The 18,731-nt window shown below is 41.9% G+C and overlaps 3 protein-coding genes across 5 annotated transcripts in view; 2 read left to right on the top strand and 1 right to left on the bottom strand.

Annotated features, from left to right (window-relative positions):
* Positions 1–792: 792 nt before the first annotated feature.
* Positions 793–9,565, top strand: fgf2 (fibroblast growth factor 2). Its single transcript, XM_086056665.1, has 3 exons — positions 793–2,180; positions 3,853–3,956; positions 5,678–9,565. Exons 1-3 carry the CDS (start codon positions 2,006–2,008, stop codon positions 5,861–5,863), a joined length of 465 nt encoding a protein of 154 aa, XP_085912791.1. The 5' UTR covers positions 793–2,005; the 3' UTR covers positions 5,864–9,565.
* Positions 4,045–14,841, bottom strand: nudt6 (nudix (nucleoside diphosphate linked moiety X)-type motif 6). Its single transcript, XM_086056629.1, has 5 exons — positions 14,408–14,841; positions 13,109–13,312; positions 11,693–11,748; positions 8,694–8,748; positions 4,045–7,981 (listed from the first exon to the last, which is right to left on the bottom strand). Exons 1-5 carry the CDS (start codon positions 14,634–14,636, stop codon positions 7,608–7,610), a joined length of 918 nt encoding a protein of 305 aa, XP_085912755.1. The 5' UTR covers positions 14,637–14,841; the 3' UTR covers positions 4,045–7,607.
* Positions 14,842–15,149: 308 nt separating this feature from the next.
* afg2a (AAA ATPase AFG2A) overlaps positions 15,150–18,731 on the top strand; it is a 119,039-nt gene continuing 115,457 nt past the window's right edge. For all 3 annotated transcript variants that reach the window (XM_086024174.1, XM_086024175.1, XM_086024176.1), the window contains exons 1-3: positions 15,150–15,367; positions 15,836–15,960; positions 17,831–17,988. In XM_086024174.1, the coding sequence (XP_085880300.1) occupies positions 15,226–15,367; positions 15,836–15,960; positions 17,831–17,988 (425 nt within the window). In that variant the 5' untranslated portion in view covers positions 15,150–15,225. The remainder of the gene's footprint in view (positions 15,368–15,835; positions 15,961–17,830; positions 17,989–18,731) is intronic.

Here is an 18,731-nt window from a genome sequence, read left to right as displayed (position 1 = left end):
GATAAAGGGTTGAAAATGAATGGCGGATATGGGATACTTTTTGCAGCCATAAACAAAGTGAACTTGGGGAGGTAGTCACTGGGATACTAATTCTATTCACACATGCTTGTGTGGAATGTAGCATGTCAACAATAGCCCATCTCTAATTGAGTTGTGTGGTATTCCTGAGTTTGTTTTTAGACCACTTGATATTATGCCTTTTAGCCCAAGTAGATTATTTTGTCAAGGAAGTAGGGGTAAAACTTTCAGAAAATAATCCTGACCAATTAGAATGATACACATGCTGGCTTTGTTAAGATGTTCAAGTTATGGATAAAGCAGACAATGCTAAAGATCGTTATTTGCACATTACGATTAATTTGCGAGTCTGGGTTATGACACGAAAACAATTCAACTGTAACCTGTGATCTTGAATCACCTTTCCCTTGAAAATGACAAGTCACTAGAGAATGCTCTAAAGAAGAAAGTTAACCCAAAAATATTTTTTTCAAGAATATGTTCCTTGCAGGTCCACTTATTGAAACAAGGATTTCTGGTAAATATTGTGTTTGTGGAATAAGAGTTAATCCACCCGTTTTTAGCCATCTTTGGGGACGGCCATTTTGTCACTTCTGTCGACTGAAAATGACATCACATTGTCTCAGGGATCATATAATGACCAATCATGGCTCAGCTTCAGAAAACAGGTGAGCCGTGATTGGTCATTACCTGAACCCTGAGCATTTAGATGGCATTTTCAGTTGACAGAAGTGACAAAATGGCCGCCCCCTAAGATGGCTAAAAAGGGGTTGATTTTGCTGTTCAACTCATATTCCACAAAAGCAATATTAATCACAATGCCGTGTTTCAACTTGTGTGCCTGCATAGAATATCCATCCATCCATCCATTATCTACACTGCTTTTCCTATTCTTGAAAAAAAAAAATTGGGGTTGATTTGCACTTTAAAGGGGATCTATTATTAAAAAGGAACTTTTGAATTGTTTGAATACAAATTGGGTCTTCGGAGGGGCCTGCCCACCCATCCTTAGCGTCTTGCCTATTTCTAAAAATGTGTCTGTGAGCCAGTCCTTCTGCACTTACGCCTCTCTGTTATGTAATTTACAGTCTAATAACGGCTGGCACACCCAAAATCCAGAGCCACTCTCAAGCATTTAAAACACTATCATGCAGAAACCGCCACTTCACACATGCACGTTTGACTGAGTGCTTCCTTCCGGCGGGCGGGGGTTGTCATCAACATGAGCCCAGCTGGATTTAAATTGATCCAGCACGAGTTTCAGATGTGGTTACATTTGCTCAGAAGTCCAAACCAATGAGCCTGAGACGAAAAAAAAAAAAGTCCTACACAAAGAACTCGGCAACAAATTAACAAATTGGGTACCCTGTGAACCACTGAAGTCACCTCGCTGCTCGAGCAGCCCGGATGAATGAAAACTGGTCCTGTTCACGTGGTTGAATGGTCACAGTGAAACTGTCCAAGATGAACCACTCCTCCGCCCCCAGCTCCGCTTTCTTGACGTCTGCGAATCGCAGAGCACTAGTGGGCGTGAGCTTTACTATGTGTCGGTGCTCTTAGGGCGCATGCGAACTGAGGCCCGAATGGGGAAAGCCTGTACTCTGATCCAAGGCAGCTGCTTTGATTAAACTACTACACAGGAAGGCAGCAAGAAAAAGGGGGGCAGGGAGTGAGGCTACCATCCACCCCCAACTACAACTCTCCAAAGAGAAGGCAAGCACATGAAAACTGCAGATTTGCAGACATTTTTCCAGCTCGCCGTGGAAACCTTCTGTTTGTGAATCCCACCAGTCAAAAGGTCACTGGAGGCCCTCGCAACCAGCCCGTATAAGACAGCACACTGACCCCTGAGGTCTTTGCGAGCCAGTTGGTGTGAAGCTCTGAGTAGAGGGAGGAGGGAAGTTAGTGGGAGGTAGGTGGGAGGCCACCGTGGGGCTCTTCCAGAAGGAGTCGAAGCAGTCGCCGCCTGAGAGAGGAGGAGGAGGAGATGGCCACCGGAGATATCACCACGCTTCCCTCCACGCCCGAAGACGGTAGTGGTGGCTTTCCACCCGGAACCTTTAAGGAGCCCAAAAGGCTATACTGTAAGAACGGGGGCTTCTTCTTGCGGATCAAATCAGATGGGGGAGTGGACGGAATCCGGGAGAAGAGCGATCCCCACAGTAAGTCCCTGTTGTCTTTATTTTTCTTCCACAGTTTATACAAATGTGTGAAGTTCTGGGAATCTAATGTCAAGTTTTCTTTCATCAATGGAACATGTCTGTATTTAGTAAATTGGGCTCGCCATGCTGACTCACATTTCTCGACGTCACGCAAGACAACACAACACAAAAAGTCAGTGGAGGCGACTTCCTGATGACTAAGGCCTGCGACCAAAAAAACTTGAGGTTACACCAGGGCACTTTCACTTTCTTAGGAGCACAAATTGTACACAGTTCCCCTGAGTTACAAGGCGTAAGAGGGCCTTTGTTTGGTCTGTTACACCGAATACTTTTAAACAACCACTATTAGGAGAGACTCGGAGGCGCTCACCAAATGCCTCAGGAAAACAAATGTTTGAAAAATGTTCAGTTCCTGAGCCAGGGTGACATTTCCAACCCCCAAACAAGTACCTTGATTTAGATTGTGCTCCAGAAGAGAGGAGCTACTTAAGGTAATTAAATTTACCTTTCAATAACAATGACTCACAACCATTTGTGATAGAAACCAGAGTGCACAGTCGAGCGCAGAAGGACTGTTAGCATGGGAAGCTAATGAGTAGCGCTATTCCTCATTGATGGGATCATAATGGTGCTCCAACAATGGTACTTCTGTTGAAGCATAATAGACCTGCCAAATTTTGGGATTACATCACAGAACATTAATGTCAGTACTATATTTTCCTCTTGGATTGATGCTACCGATTTGTGGCCGTACAAAGTTAAAGTCCAAGCTGTTTCCCAAAAGTAACTCTTGGCCACGGGGGCGTTGCACTTTTGGTGGCATGCGATTGGTTGAACGCCATTCACCTCAGAACTAAATTATTCCAATGATTTATAGACCACGTCCTTGAATCCTGACCACAAAATTTATTCCTGTGTTCACACCATCCCGGGCAAAAACCACATTAAGTGGGTTCCAAATCACCGCAGCTGGTGTGAAGGAACCCCCGGTATGGTCAGAGTTCTATCTCTTCAAACCTCTGTTGGATGCTTATAGTTAGATGTTGGTGGATGAATGTCTTGTTTTCCCTGCAGTCAACCACAAAAATTTAAGCCGGACATGAAACAGAATGCCGAAACTCCCTAAAAAATTCAACCTATCATTAGACAAAACGACCTTATTCTCTGAAAAATTGGACTGGATTTCTCGAACAAGTATGTCTTTTGTTCCTCGAAAAAGTTGACTTTGTTCCTTTAATAACATGCTTTTTGTTGTCAGAATGACTTGACTATTCATGCAGGGATGTAATAGTGATGCAATGATATGTCACAATCATAACAGAGCTTTCAGTTGGCCTAAAGCAAAGCTCGGGACGAATTATTGGTTTATTACATTTACTTTAACATTTATTTTACTGGTGGGAAATGCGCTGTATTATAAGCTATGGCTTACAGAGCCTCGGGGATCCTAGGAGCCCTGGTGCCTTCTGTGTTGTAGCTTCCAGTCCCTTAGAACATCTTACTGCATAGCATCCACATTCTTCTCATGGTCCAAAAACAAAACCTAACAGCTTGAAACCATCTAGGATACCTTTTGGTTGGTTTCTGGTAGCTTGTGTCCGAGTCCGTGCCTCAGTCAGTTTCCTTGACATTCCACAGTCTGTACCATGGCATTTTTGTCTGTTCTCCCCAGTAACGCTTCAGCTGCAGGCCACATCAGTAGGGGAGGTGGTCATCAAGGGGGTTTGCGCCAACCGCTACCTGGCCATGAACAGAGACGGACGACTCTTTGGAGTGGTGAGCGCACCACGTCTGGTGTCTTTGTTTTGTCGGTTATTTCTTTTGCTGTGGATTGGTTGGCTCGCTTTTATCATAAAAATAGCCATTTTGAAGTACTTCACACAGATTTATTGAGGCTCAAACAAGCAATCAATTCAAGACAGGCCAAGTTACATCCCAGAGTGAGTATTTTAAATGAAATGTCTTGTTGCTGGTATTGAATGTATTCAGAAAGACTACACTGGTTTCTATAGGAATTGCACATTTTCACCACATCTCAAAACAAGTCAGTCAAATTTGCATTAGCACAAGATTTTACTAACAGAAGTGACTATTCACAGTTGACCAATCAACAAGCATCAATGTTTGAAAGTGGCATGATACAGTTTTTGAGACACCTGAAAATCATATTGTGCAGTCCTGAACCGAACCGCAATGCTCTGGAGAAACATCACAGATTTGCAATATAGTAATATTCGCAGTTTACAAATTACATATTTATTTGTTTTCCCCTGTAGCACCTTCTCTTAAGATAGTTGTTGAAAAACTCACCTCTTCTCCGATTTTGTCTTCTTTCTGAAACACCCTAAGATATTTCAGAAATTAGTAGTCTGTTGTCAAGGAAGTACTGTATGTTAAAGAAACATCTCGATTGAGAGAAAGGTTTTCTTCATGTCAGGGAGGAGCCTAGTTTAGCCTGGGTTGTGAGTGAAATTGACAGTTTTCATTGTACATGTGCACTAAGGTTGCATTTTTTCCATAAATGCAATCCATTTATTTTTTAAGGTATTGATGTAAAATGGCCTTGAGATTATGTTAAACTTGTTTTTGGGTGATACTTTGTGCTATGGTATTTACAGTTTTACCTATGAATACAAGAAGTTATAAACATTTTTTGAGGTGGGGGCTGGTTGTTGATTACTCACATTTTTATGCTAATTGTAGCAGGATTCTATCCCTTTGCCCGGGGTATTACTGCACAGCAGAGCTGTGCATGTGACCATTTTTTGCCGGTCCGGCCGCGACCCTCCGGCCATATTCATAAACATTGTCGGCCCCCGGCCCATTCCGCCCCCCAAAAAAAAAAGTGTCCGTGATTGACGTCGCTGCAGGAGAGACGCTAACGGCAGAGGCTTTTTAAGGATCATTAGCTGGCTAATTTACTATTTGAACACGCTGTGGACACGCTTCAAATCCGCCAGTAGTATTTACCCAACTGCGTGCTTCCTTGCATTGCGAGCCCCGGGGTTGGATTTGTCGGATTGTATAATTATTTGGGTCCAATAATTATAGAGAAGAGTCGTAGAAGAAGAAGTCGTAGGCAAGTTACTTATTTATTTTGCACTATTCCCCTCCTTCCCGGCCTTCAAAATAAAAGCATACCAGCAAACCACTATACACTGCAGGTTTGCTATGGCGTATTTCCGGAAGTAATGAACACCAGAAAAAGTGCATGAAACCCCCCCCCACCCCTCCGCCCCCAAAAATGGGCATCCGGCCGGGCCGGAGGGTCTGACCGATCCGGCCCAGGGACGGACTGCCCAGCTCTGCTGTACAGTCGTCATCAGTTCAGTTCAATATAACTGAGTGGTAAGACGTGAATCTGCAGAGGATTATTGTACATTGTTTAGTCCGTTGACTGATTTCTGGCAACCAGTCCTTTTGCCTGAAGTCAGGTTAAGATGTGCAGAAAATGGACAGATGTTGTACCGGTAATTTCTCTCCGTCTTCGTCCTCAGAGACGAGCGACTGAGGAATGTCATTTTTTCGAGCGCCTGGAGAGCAACAACTACAACACGTACCGCTCCAGGAAGTACCCTAGCATGTATGTGGCGCTGAAGCGGACCGGCCAGTACAAATCTGGGAGCAAGACTGGACCGGGTCAGAAGGCCATCCTCTTCCTTCCGATGTCCGCCAAGAGCTAACCTGGGACGAGCCAGAGTCATGTTCATGTCTTAAGGTACACGTGTCAAACTCCGATTCTTGAGGGCCGTTCTCCTGCATGTTTTCCATCTCTCCTTGTTGCAACACACCTGATTCAAATGATCAGGATCGTTATCAGGGTCCTTCAGAGATTGCTGAAAAAACATGCAGGAAAGCGGCCCTCGACAACCGGACGGAGTTTGACATCTATGTTTAAGACATACTCCGGTGTGAGGCAGCGAAGGTGTGTCGCCACTGTCCGAAAGAAGTTGCTGTGATAATTTTACAACTGTTACGTCATATTATTCCGACGCACCTTGATTTTTTTTTTTTTCCAACAATCCTAACGGCGTGAAGAGAACAGGATGCCTTGCTGAAGAGGATGTGGGATTATACCGGCAGATTATGTGACTTTCTTGCAGATGAGGCTTTTAACGCAAGGCATCTCGGAGAAAGATTTTTATTTTATTTTTTTTAAAGGGCATTTCAAACACTTTAAATGAAACCTTGAGCATGTATTCTACTTTTGATATATCTTCCTGAGGCGTCTTATTGCATTTGTGCTGCACTGGAGCAGAACGAAACCAATGCAAGACAAGTGAAGTGAAAGAGGTTCGGTTTAGCCCGGCGACAGGCAGTTTACTGCAATGAAAGACGATTTAGATGCTGTAGTTACCTTAGCCATCTCAACGCGTTTGTAATAATGCAGCATTAGAAGCTAAGGACATGAATTTATGATACACAGAGGTACAACTTTCTGGTCCCAACTTGGCAAATTTAACCGTAACATTCTAGATACGTTTCTTTGGGCGTCAAACACAATTCGCAATTTTGTTGAGATTGTTTGCAAATTGTGTGCCTTTGTAATAGGGCTTGAAATTTTAAAGAAGGCTAGCCAACATTTTGTTTGCTCAAGTTGACAAGAAGCAGAAGTCAGGATTTGATCAGTGGTCTATGTGGACCCTAAAAACAATTTCTTTATATTCAAGCACACTTTTCAAATTTTTATTTTATTTTTTTTAATTACTGGCATAGTTGTTATCGTGAGCATGCATTTTGAGATTTTGTTAGTTCAACATGGGTCCATACCAAGAATTCATGCACTTCAACGTGCAACTTGGTATCAACTTGGAAGAGCGAAATTTTTCTCTGAATTTTGGCTTGTATGAACTACTGTTGTTCCGATACCACTTTTTGGCTCCGATACCGATTCCGCTACCTGGCGGTACTGTACAAATACCTCGCCGTTTGAAAAAAATCCAAGATAAGCGCAATTTTTTGGGAATTCTAAAGAATTGCACACCCACTTATGTGTAGTATTATTCATATTTAAATCATCACTCAATTTTCAAAATTCTTGGTGTATTGGACTCAGTTTCAAGTGCCCACTCCAACCAGACTCATCATTGTGATAAACTGTCATTTTTGAAAAAGCTCGTCACACGGCACTTTTTTTTGATCGATACTAAAACAAGCAGACCTCCGTTTGAAAAAAATCAGAACAGACAGAGACACTGACGGTGGTACGTATTTGCCAAGTTGGGATGACAGTGGGATCGGGGTGTTTGGCGAAAAACTGAGGTCACGGCCGGTTGTCAAATGCACTGTTCCCAGTCTGTAGCTTCTCAAAAATAAAACCAGCTCAAAAAAAAAGGATCGTAGTAGGTAGTAGTGGTCCAGTCATAAATACTAGAGTAGTATCAAGACCATTAGGTCCAGGACTGGTCCTCGCATTGTTCGTTATAGCTAAGATGAAGGAATCCGTCGATGGTAGAGCTGGTAGAACATCCCCGAATAAACGGCGGGGAGCTCCTCCATGGCGAGGTCGATGTACTCAAAGCCTCGCTCCAGCCCGTGCAGCAGCAGCCTGGCCACGCGGGACGTGATGGGCGTGGTGTCGGCGGTACGCGCCAGCTCGGCAAGGCTAAGCCACTCGCAGCGCTCGCATTCGTGCGTGCAGAAATGGATGTCGTAGCTGAGCGGACTGAGGCGGCAGATGACGTACATGTCGGACATGCCAAAGGCGCCCGGGTGGTTGTGCTGCTGACGGATGCTCAGCAGGGATCGGAACTCAGTGCGGATGCCCGTTTCCTCCAAGACTTCCCGCACCGCCGTCACTCCTGGGAAGGATTCGGCGTCACGGGTTAACGTGAAGTTCCGACAACTATGATAGTAAAGCTGCTTTCCTCTCTTCGTGTGCACTTCAAACGAATGCACAGTAAATCGCGGATTCTCGAACTTTTTGGGGTCTAGGCACCTCTTACATGGGAGTCATTTTTCCAAAGACCCCTCATAAACCAAATGCCAAGCAAACAACTTAAGTGCCATAGGAATTCAAATTGTCTATTTTCTATTGAGAAAATGCTCATTGTGATAAAGTGGGTAAGTGCCATGTGAAGATTGAGGATCACTATTTTTGAAGAAAATACACATTTTGTTTCGAAAAAATGTGATGTAGTGACACATCCCAATCATATCAGAGCTTTTACTTAGCCCAAAGTTGTTTAAATGGCGATGAGCAGACCCCAGTTTCAGAAAGACTGATGACGAAATGATTGAACTCCATTAAGCTAGCACTGTTGCTGTGTCCAAATTTGTAGGCTGCGTCCTCCAAAGCCTCAATTTGAAGGTCACATTGCGTGACTTTGGTGCGCCTCGACCACACGCATGTGTCCAAATTCATGCGGCCTTTGAATGTAGCCTTCAAATCTGGCCTTCAATTCCATGGAGACGCACGGTTTATGTAGCCCATGGAGGCGGGACCTTCGAAGGACGCAGCTTACAAATTTGGACACAGCTTGTGTCTCGCTAACATGCTAACTTGACACTTACCAATATTCTCTCCAGGGTCCGACAGCCCGCCGGGGAACTTCCAGGCGTTTTTCGTCTGACAAAAATAGCGAAATATGCGTCGTTTAATAGAAATCACTTTTTTAGTCAAGGCAAAACTGCATTCTCAATACATTTCTAGTGCAACATTTTTGGCATCATAACTGGCATCAACCAATTATCGAAAAATATGAGATTTCTGTTCTCATTCAGGACAAAAAAAAAAACTATCAAAGTAATAACACAGCTGGTTCTGAATGACCCAAACGCAAGCTATCAACATGTGTTTGTACAAGTGCCAAATTTTGTGTTTTAAACTTTCTGACGTTTCTGTTCTCCATCGGGACAAGAAGCTTATGGAAAGGTTTGTTCATTTTTAGGCATTTCACTGGAAACAAGTGAGAATGCAGTTTTATTTCAATATCAGAAGAGAACCCTTTTTTTCTTGCTACAGCTTCTTGGAAGCCAAAAATATTTAATTGTTACGTACGGTAGTTTAAAAAAAGTTGTTTTAAGTGCAGTAACATGATTTTTTTTGTCATTGACTTGAGAAGTGTGATGCAGTGAAGTGTGTCTTACAACAACAACGACAAAATAGTTTCACCACTTATCCTTGATATTTAATAATAACAGAATGCTGCTGGTTAAATTATACTGTCTGTGTGTGTGTGCGTGCGTGGATGTGTGTGTATATATATATATATTTTTGTAGGTCTATTTTGTATACAGCGCAGAAATGTAAAATACACATTAGGATTGTACGAGGAACATAAAAATGCACAAATAAAAATGCATCGTATTTGTATGGGTATTCAACCAAATGCTTTACTGCTGGAGTTGATTCACACGTGGACAAATAAAAGATTTTGTGACACTAAAAATACAATTTTGTTTTTATTTTATCTTGGTTCAAATTGGATGAATGTTTTTTTAATTGCTTTAATTTTGTGTTTTGCTGATTTATCACGGGTCATTTAAAGTGCCTCTGATTAACCCCTAATAAAGTTCAGATGTTCGAGATGGCTTTTCCTGATGTTTTGCTTTCTTGCAGAGGCCTGAATGTTTTTGCTACCTGACTGCTATTTGGAACTGTTCATGATTCCTTTCACCAAAAAATGTCAGGAAAATCCCAGTAGAACAGCTGAACTGTATTGGGAGGAAATCAGATGCACTTTAAATGGTGGCAGGTGTATGCTGACTTGACTTCCATTTAATATGAGTTTGTTGTGGTTAACTCTGAGCACACACACACACATCCCTGCATCCCCTTTATAGGGTGTGTGCAGTTTTGCTAAAACATTTTTAACTTCATTAGTTTTTGTGGATTTTCATTTTTTTGCATGTATTATTTGTTTTATTTAGTCAATTAATTAACTAGGGCCAGGCCGATAGAGATTTTTTGGAGGTCGATTCTGATAATTTGCACAACAAAATTCCGATAAACAATTCATCGGCTGATTAATTAAAAAAATACATCAATCTATCTATTGTCAGAACCGCGTATCCTTACTAGATAATAACTAAAATACATTTTTGGTCCTTTAACGGTTCCAATGATAAAGATATGAATTACAGGCAAAACATTTCACTGTGTTACAATACTTTGTAGCTTTACAACAGAGAAAAATTGGCAAAAATCTGCCTGTTTTTTGGAGGGGTAATGTTTGAATGTTTTTACCTTTTGTCTTGTGTTGCAATGTCATATGTGTAAAAAAACACATCGTAAAAAATAAATAAAATCAGCCAATTTTAAGAGTTACTATTGGCCAATGATATTTATTTTTTTAATGCCACTGTTCCAAGGGCTTGTCAAATACGCAAATATGTAACTAAAAACTGAATTATGTCGTTGACATAACAAGCACAATTAACATCATAATTTCTTTGCTGTTTTCGCCACTGATCATCAAGTGCTGTCATTGTCTTCTATTTGGACCCTCCAGGAATGCAAACAGATTGCGTTTTCCTTCCCACCCAAAATGGGCCCGTTGAGAGTGCAGTCATTACAAGACGAGCTTGTACAGTCAGCGCTCTGTGGTGCTGGCCCAGTGCATTCATAGGGCTCTTGTATAAACTGTGTGTTTGCGCCAGATCAACTAACTGGAGGTTTAGAAGCCACCAAGAAGTAAAAATAAATAGAAGACATTATAGACTCTTCATTAAGGACTGATGTTCAAGTCATTAGTAGCTCGTTTTTGTGCCAAGATCATATTTATTTATACTAGGCTGGAAAGATCTCAAACTAGGTACATGTGTTCCCCAATTTAGGATGGGACCGACATGTGACGTTTTGAGTTCATCAAGCATGCTAGTTTGCTGGACGGCGTAAGGATACGTATGTAGTTCTGCGCATATTAGTCTGTAGTACAGTGGAACCTCGGTTTACAAATGACCCGGTTTGCGAACAATTCTGTTAAAAAATTGGGAAAAGTTTACCTCGGGTTACACACTATTGGCGATTTATAAACAGTGTTGGCATGGCTGCAGAAGGCTTAGAACTTCGCATAAACATCGTGGGCTCCATGTTTTGTTTTTTACTTAAAGTGGGCGCCATGTCCCTCAATTCTATACAAAAACTGCACTGCATTGTGGGAGTGTGTGGCCATTTAAGGTTAGCAGTAACCACAGCAAACGTAAACGTTACAGTACCCGAAAAGGCAAAACCGCTACCCAGTGATTTGCTATTGGACCCACACCGTAAAATACATTTTCACATATTTCTATATTCCAAAGAATTTCTTTTCTAACTACACAATTATCAAATTAAGGTGAAAATAATGTAGCAGCTGGAACGGATTAATTGCATTTACATTCATTTCAATAGGAAACAGTACCTTGGTTGGTGAACATTTTGGTTTGAGAAAGGGTTACGAAACAAATTTAATTTAAAACCCGTGGTTCTGCTCTATATCATGCCAACACCTTGCAACAAATGTATTTTTATTTCCATGAATTAATATTGGGGGAGAAAGAAAAAAAATCGGCTTTTCGGAGCAAATTACCTTGTTCTTGTCTTGCACCACCAGAACCTTTCCATTGGACTCGTCAACCACTGCGCCTACACAAAAGTACAGTAAAAACTTGACTCATACTTAAACCAGTTCAAATGTTAATGTCAATGAACACGCCAGGAAGGAAGAGCAAAAGTTGAGGGGTACCTAATAAATGGGCAAGTGGTCTGGACCAAACCACCAGTGGTTTTAAACCGCGCAGTCCTCAGTGTTATAAATATTTAACTTTGAGATTGTTAATAGGGGTTAGAATAACATCTGGCCTTTGTGGAGTCCAAACAGAGCATGTGTGACTCAGCTAAACTTGTCAATGGAGTGGACATTCATTTATTTATTTATTTATTTTACCATGCTGTGACTCAGCGAGGAGGAACAGGAGGGGACCTTTTTCCTTCTGGTAAGTCCTCCTATGAAAATGTAATTGACAGCAGCGTATAAGAGGCATGTGTTCAAGGCCCGACTTGGACTTCCGTGTGGAAATTGATGTCATTTTCCATTCCGGAGCCAAAAAATTGGACCTTAGAAGCCTGTTATTGTGTCACAAAGAATATTCAAACAGGGGGGGAAAACTCGTATGAGTTAAACATCATTAAAAGTTGTGAAAAGTTACATTCTAACTGCTTTAGAAAGCACAACAGACTGTAAAAAATACTTTGCGTATGCAGTGATGTAACTTTAGTTCACTAAAGAGTATTAGGGCTGCACGGAAAAGAGAACCACTAGGGAAAACGGTTGTAAAAATATAAAGCAAAAACATAAAAGGAATTGAAATACAGATAAGTTCGAAAAGGTTTTTATGAGAAAACTACTTAAAAGAGTAACGTATAACATATGTGATGTAAGATTCACAAGTGTTGCGCCTATGATTTTCATGTCGTAAATCTTCCTTTTTAATAAATTTTAAAATGGATGGATATTAAACCAATATGACATGTGTTGTAATATTGTCCACAAAAATAATAAATTGCGCATCAAGCTTTGCATCATAAAAGCTGGTAATTGCATTTAAAATGAGAAGATTTTAGAAGATTAAGACTTTGCTATAACTAAATTAATATCTGTTGCGTTATTCAGCATTGTTATTTATGTCATGATGAAAAGGTGTAATGCTGTTTGGATGTCACTTTCTATTTTCCACTTCCACCGTTCTAATTTGGGCCTTTGGGAAACCCTGCTGTAAATTCTACCATGAGGCCCAGCAGAACGTTCCTAACATACCAATCGCGCCAAAATCCGGCTGGTAAGCATGTCTCCGTTTCGTTTTACCGGATAAAACCAGAAAAGGGGGATTTTTTTAATGCCATATGCTCAGGACATGTTCTGACATGCTGTTTGGACAAGCATTCAAATCCACTCTGCCCTCTGCTGGACATTGCGTGGCAGTGCAGAAGGTGTCTCCCTCCCTACCGGCCACTCCGACTTGGTGAGTAGCAAAGCGAGGCAGCCTGCTCTCTCCTGCGCCCATCCAAAGCGAGAGCACGGCGTGGCGCTCCTGCGCGTGGTGGAAGGTGAAGCCACGGGCGGCGGCTGCGGCGGCGCATCGGATCATCGAGATGGGTACGCGCAGCCACACGGCCACCTTGCCCTCCGATTTCCACCGGGCCAACGAATCTGCGGAGTCAAAATCACAGAACAGAATAGCCAATGAGATTAAAGATAATAGCCTTAGTCCGATGAGTAATGTTCAGATTGTTTTAAATCCCACTCCCGACACCATATTTATTTTAGCAAAAAGCAAAATAACCATACTGTTCATCAAACAGGCACTGAGATTAAAACTAATGAATGGATGGTAAAGCTGATTTAAGGCACAGCATTCAGGCCGTTCCGCTCAGAGCCTACTTCTCACACCAAATCTGTTTTAGTGAAAAGTAAATTAATCATGCATGCCATCAAGCAGCCTATGATATAAAAGGTAAAGGCTATATGTCCTATCTTTTATTAGGCTCAACATTCAGGTTGTCGAGTTTCGGTCCCACTTCTGACACCAAATCTGGTTTACTGAAAGGTAAATTAATCGTGTCATCCAACAGCCAATGCAACTAAACATACAGACTAGATGCCCAAGCATCCTTTAAGGCACAATGTACAGGGCACTGTGTCTGGGTCCCACTTCTGACACTACATTTGTCTTGCCCCCCCCCCCCAAAAAAAAACCCATCATGGTCTCAATAAGTGGCCAATGAGATACAAGCTTTGGCAACGTGACCGGATCCCACTTCTGACACCACATTTGTCCAGGTGAAAGGCAACCTAATCCTTTCTGTCATCAGGCAATAAATTAAATTACAGTTCATATATTAATAGGTGAGCTGTTAAGGCGCAATATGTTATGAACTCACTTCTGACCCCCAAATCATTTTAGCAACAGGTAAATTATGCCTGACAACGAGCCCCCAACGAGACTAAATGGCCGAGCTGTCTTACGGCAAATTATCCAGATAGTCGTGTCCAGATCCCATTTCTGACACCAATTTCATCTTGCCGAAGAGTAAATTAATCATACCTGTCATCAAGCAGCCGAAGACATTAAACTTAATGAATGAATGCATAGATGCATAGCTGTCTGAACTGTCGAAGGCGCAATGTGTTCTGATGCCACTTATGACATCAAATTGTGAGCTCCAATGCCATGCAGTCCAAAAATCTTTTTCAATGAATCAGAGAGGTCAGCATTTCACATTATTTTCCATTAGCACAACAAACCTGTCAATAAGTCAGCGAAAACACTTTCAGTGATGTCCTCCGGCAGACCGACGTCCGCCAGATCCACTGTGACTCCCCCGAACCGGTCCACTCTGCCAGCAAGAGCCGCGGCGCCCTGTTCCCGTCGCAGCTGATTGACAGCTGCCCGACACGTGAACGCGCGGGAGGAACACCACGTCCGACAAAGTCCAGCCACTCGAAATTTGCAAAGTAGGGCAGACGCAGCCATGCTGTTGTTGTTCGACTACTTTTATTCGCTTTAAAAACGTCTTTAAATGCCAGCTGTTCGACTTCCGCTGTTGAAGTTGCGTAATTACCGTAAAGCTTCGTTCAACCGAACCCTAAACCTAAACCTAGGGAGCGAGAGGGTTAGCCCATCTTAAAATTGACGTCATTTTTCGGCTAGGCCAATCATAGTTTGCCATTAGTGACTCACCCACCTACAGGTTTTCGGACACAAACAAGTTATTATAAAGGCAAAACACTTACCACCGACATTCAAATGCTTCCATAGGACGTAACATGAAGTGTTAGTCACTTAACTAGTTGCTTTTTAGGAGTTGGCTGCTACCCAAGTCGGCTAGTCATCTCAAATAGTGACAGTTTACTTTCACTTTAAACTGTATTTTAGCACACAAAACTATTTTAGCACACAACTATAAACGTGACTGTATATTTTTGAAACACAGTGAGCGATGTTTTTGACGCATTACGGTAAAAGGGGGCGGTGTTCAACTTTCAACCCGGAAGCTGTCTTTCGCCCGGTGTTTACGCATGTATTCGCTCTCACGTGTGCCTCTTTTCTTCATATTATTATCATGTCTTCTAAGAAAAATAAAAGTAAATCGAAGCGGTTAAACGAAGGAGACGGCTCTTGTGACTCGAGCAACTTGGACACTTCCAGTCACGAGGGAAGTAAAGGTAGCAACGTGTTCACCGTCATCGACTTCGTTGAGAAAGGTAATAGTTACACGCAGACTTGAAACTCAATAATTAACCTTTTATTGTGACAACACGAAGAAGAAGATGGATGCAACTTGCTTGATTAATTTAGCTTTTGATGTCGAAGTAGTCTTCCTTGATGCTTTTGAATGGTTGTGGTGTTGTCGTGTGAAAGTCCCGTGCAGATAGCGGAAATTGTATTTATCTTGAAAATGTATCAACACCAACGTCACTATTCACAAGTGAGAGGAGTTTTAATCGGCTGGTTAACTATTGTACTATATTTACACACATTTATGAACGACGCATGATAACATTTTAAAACTAAGTGCAATGGAATCGTCTGTGATAATCTGTCAACACTTCAAGCCTCATTGAAGTTCAACATTTGAAAAAAAAGGCATGCCTTCAGAATGTACAAAGTAGGATGAAGATGGATAACTTCAGATTTTACAAGGCGTTTGTTTGTCGTTTTGTGCGTGACAGCTGATGACAAAACGCCCAAAAGTTGCAGATGGTCGCTAGCGCAACTGAGTCTCAATTCGCTGAAGTCGGCGGGAGTCAGCATCGGCAGACCCGCCCTCCTCACGAGTCCCACAGGGCGACAGGAGGTAGGCTTACCATCTGGAAAACTACTTTTTTTTGTTTCCCTCACAAATTTCTGTTTTATTCTTTGACTTTCTTCTTTGTAAAATGACATCTTAAATTTGTTAAATTTTAATCTCTTGTTATAAAATTACATCTTTTTAGTAATATTTTGACTTTTTTCTTCTTAAAATTACATAATTGCCTGTCGTATGTTTTTAAAATTATGGATTTATTCTTCAAACATTCTATTCTCGTAAGAACAATTTCTCACCATAAAATTGCGACTTGATTTTCATATTTAAACTTTTTTTTCCTTAAATAATACTTTTCCACCTCAGAATTAGAATTTCATTGTTTTGATAGTTGGACTTTTTTGTTGTTTAAAAAAAAATCTTGTAAAAGTATGATTTTTTGTTTTTGTGTCATGAAATGACAACTTTATTCTCATAATAGTTTTTTCTTTTAAAATTACATTATTTTTTTCATTAAAGGGGCGGTGGGGCCGGAATGGCCATGGTTTCACTAACAAGTTCATTTTATATATTTTTTGATCTGGAAAATGAAAAAAGTTATCGTTTTCTATTTTATCAATAAATTTGGGAGAAATTAGGAAATAATTAACTGCATGAATAGCGCCTCTTGTTAATGAAGAGAATGGCAGCGCCCCCCACCGTTCTATCCTTGTTCGGTGGGAGTCACTGGAGGAACCGATTACAAACCCTCCATTGGAAATCATTGTACTTTCATTGCTTATAACGTCCAAAAAACGGTGATCAATGGGCACCCAAATTTATGTGGACATCCTTACTAATGACCACTTCAACATATCAAATGGATTAACCTCTCCGTGGATGATTTATATGAGAATGATGAAATGTGGAAGTGAGCAGAGCTACATAGATTTATGCTGGGACGAGCGCACACTGCTTCTTTGCTAAAAAAAAAAAAAAAGACACTGCTTCTCTGCTGATCACAGTTAGGACAAGCGAGGCATTTAACACCAGTCAGGATATTTACAGAGACTGAAGTGGGAATGAGTGGATGTGCACATTTATTTGGATGAGGAATGCCCCCAGTTTTTCTACCAACAACACGCCGCCCAATGGTACGTAACAGCCGAAATGGTGCGTTCCAATGCGGCCACGCTCGGTTGTGGAGTCGGATGCGCACGTTCAAGACACTCCTGGTGTTTGATGAGGTCTTACCTCACTCTGACGCCGCTTCACTCTCGCGGTGTCAGACTACGCACGCGACTGCTTGGGAGGCAACCTCGCGACATGAAGACGCAGTCTCATGATCACCTCCACACGCTGCGCGGACAGTAAGGAGCTAATGTTGTTGTGTTAATGCCTTTTGTTTTAACGGCCTGAAGCTAGTTGTTGCTATTTGCTCTACCGTTATTCTACTGTTAGCCGGGGAGAGAAGGGGGTTGGGGAAATAAAAATCCATGCCTGCCTGATTGCTTGCCCACTGCCAGTCGGCGTCTGCCTCCCGAGAGTTGACACGAGTTTAGCGTCGCTGAATATCCGAAATATAACCAGTCGGGGTTCGTGTGCGCATTCATGCTCTTGTCCGCTTCAGCTTGTGAAAGTGGAGGAGCAATCGCCACGGTATTTTTGATTTTGTGGAGGTGATCATGATGAGATCATGTTTTATGTCCATAAATCCTTTAAGCCTTGTGATAATTATGACTTAACTAGTAAACTGGTAATAGACTGATTTTTTCCCTTGTAAAAATATGACCTTTTTTGGTACTATTTTAAAAAAATTTCTTATAAAATCTGCCCCTCTAACTTTTTTGCTTGTTAAAATCACAGTTTTTCCGCTTCATAAAATTACAAGCCTTCATCTTGTTCAGTGAGACGCCATTTTGTGTTTTGTCTATGTTGACAGGTGTGTGTGGGATGGCCTGTGGCCTCGTTCCCCAGTGGGAAAGTGGGTCTCCACAAAGGTGCACAAAGCAACTTGAAAGTGAAATGCGGCGATGCGGTGATGCTTCAGCCAGTGACGGGTCCTGTGCTTCAAGCCCAGGAAGTGATTCTCACCCCAAGGTTAGCTTCAAAGGATAGCTGATGATAGATATCTGACATTATTCAGTAAAAATGGACAAATCATAAAACATTTCTGGTTTAAATCACTGGCTTTCATTACCATGGCGACGGGGCAAAGCTAAGGCCAGAGTTGGGCATTGCACCTAGCCAACGGACCGGTCTGTCCATCTGCCAATGACGGACGCCTATTTTGCAGACAATAAACAGGATATTTAAAAAAAAAAAAACGGATTAAGCATAAACGGAAGTGGATTATCGCCCGTCTATGTATTCGTCTAAAACCTGACATTGATGATTATTGTTTCGTTTGATGCAGGTAAGTTTGCTGCTTGATTAGTGTATTTTACATCAGGCGTGTTTTTGGTTAGCTAATGGATCCTAATAATGTGCCATGTGACGTCATATTGGGTCAACATAGATTGTAGACAAGCATAGACGCGCGCTCGCAGACGACTCCTGTTGGTGCTGCTTCTCGGAAAGAAACATGCCGAGTAAACACTGCTGCTATGGAACTTTCAGAAACGACTCCAGACACTACGACCGTCCTCATATCAAGGATGTATTCTTTTTTTCGTTTCCCGAAGCCAAAAACTCAGAGGGATAAACGTGAATGATAGGCCAACTTGTGCGGACATCTAAAAGACCAGTTTAACGCAAGCGTTTTACCTTCATATGTAGTAAGCATTTGTTTGGAGGCCATATGGTCCCACAGATGACAATGCCGATCCCTTGCTGGAATTGGC

This window comes from Filicampus tigris, chromosome 2, assembly GCF_054856515.1.
Source record: "Filicampus tigris isolate MCC_2025a chromosome 2, RoL_Ftig_1.0, whole genome shotgun sequence".
NCBI classification, from domain to species: domain Eukaryota; kingdom Metazoa; phylum Chordata; class Actinopteri; order Syngnathiformes; family Syngnathidae; genus Filicampus; species Filicampus tigris.
Note: the sequence above shows the minus strand (reverse complement) of the source record. Positions and strands in the feature narration are given on the sequence as shown.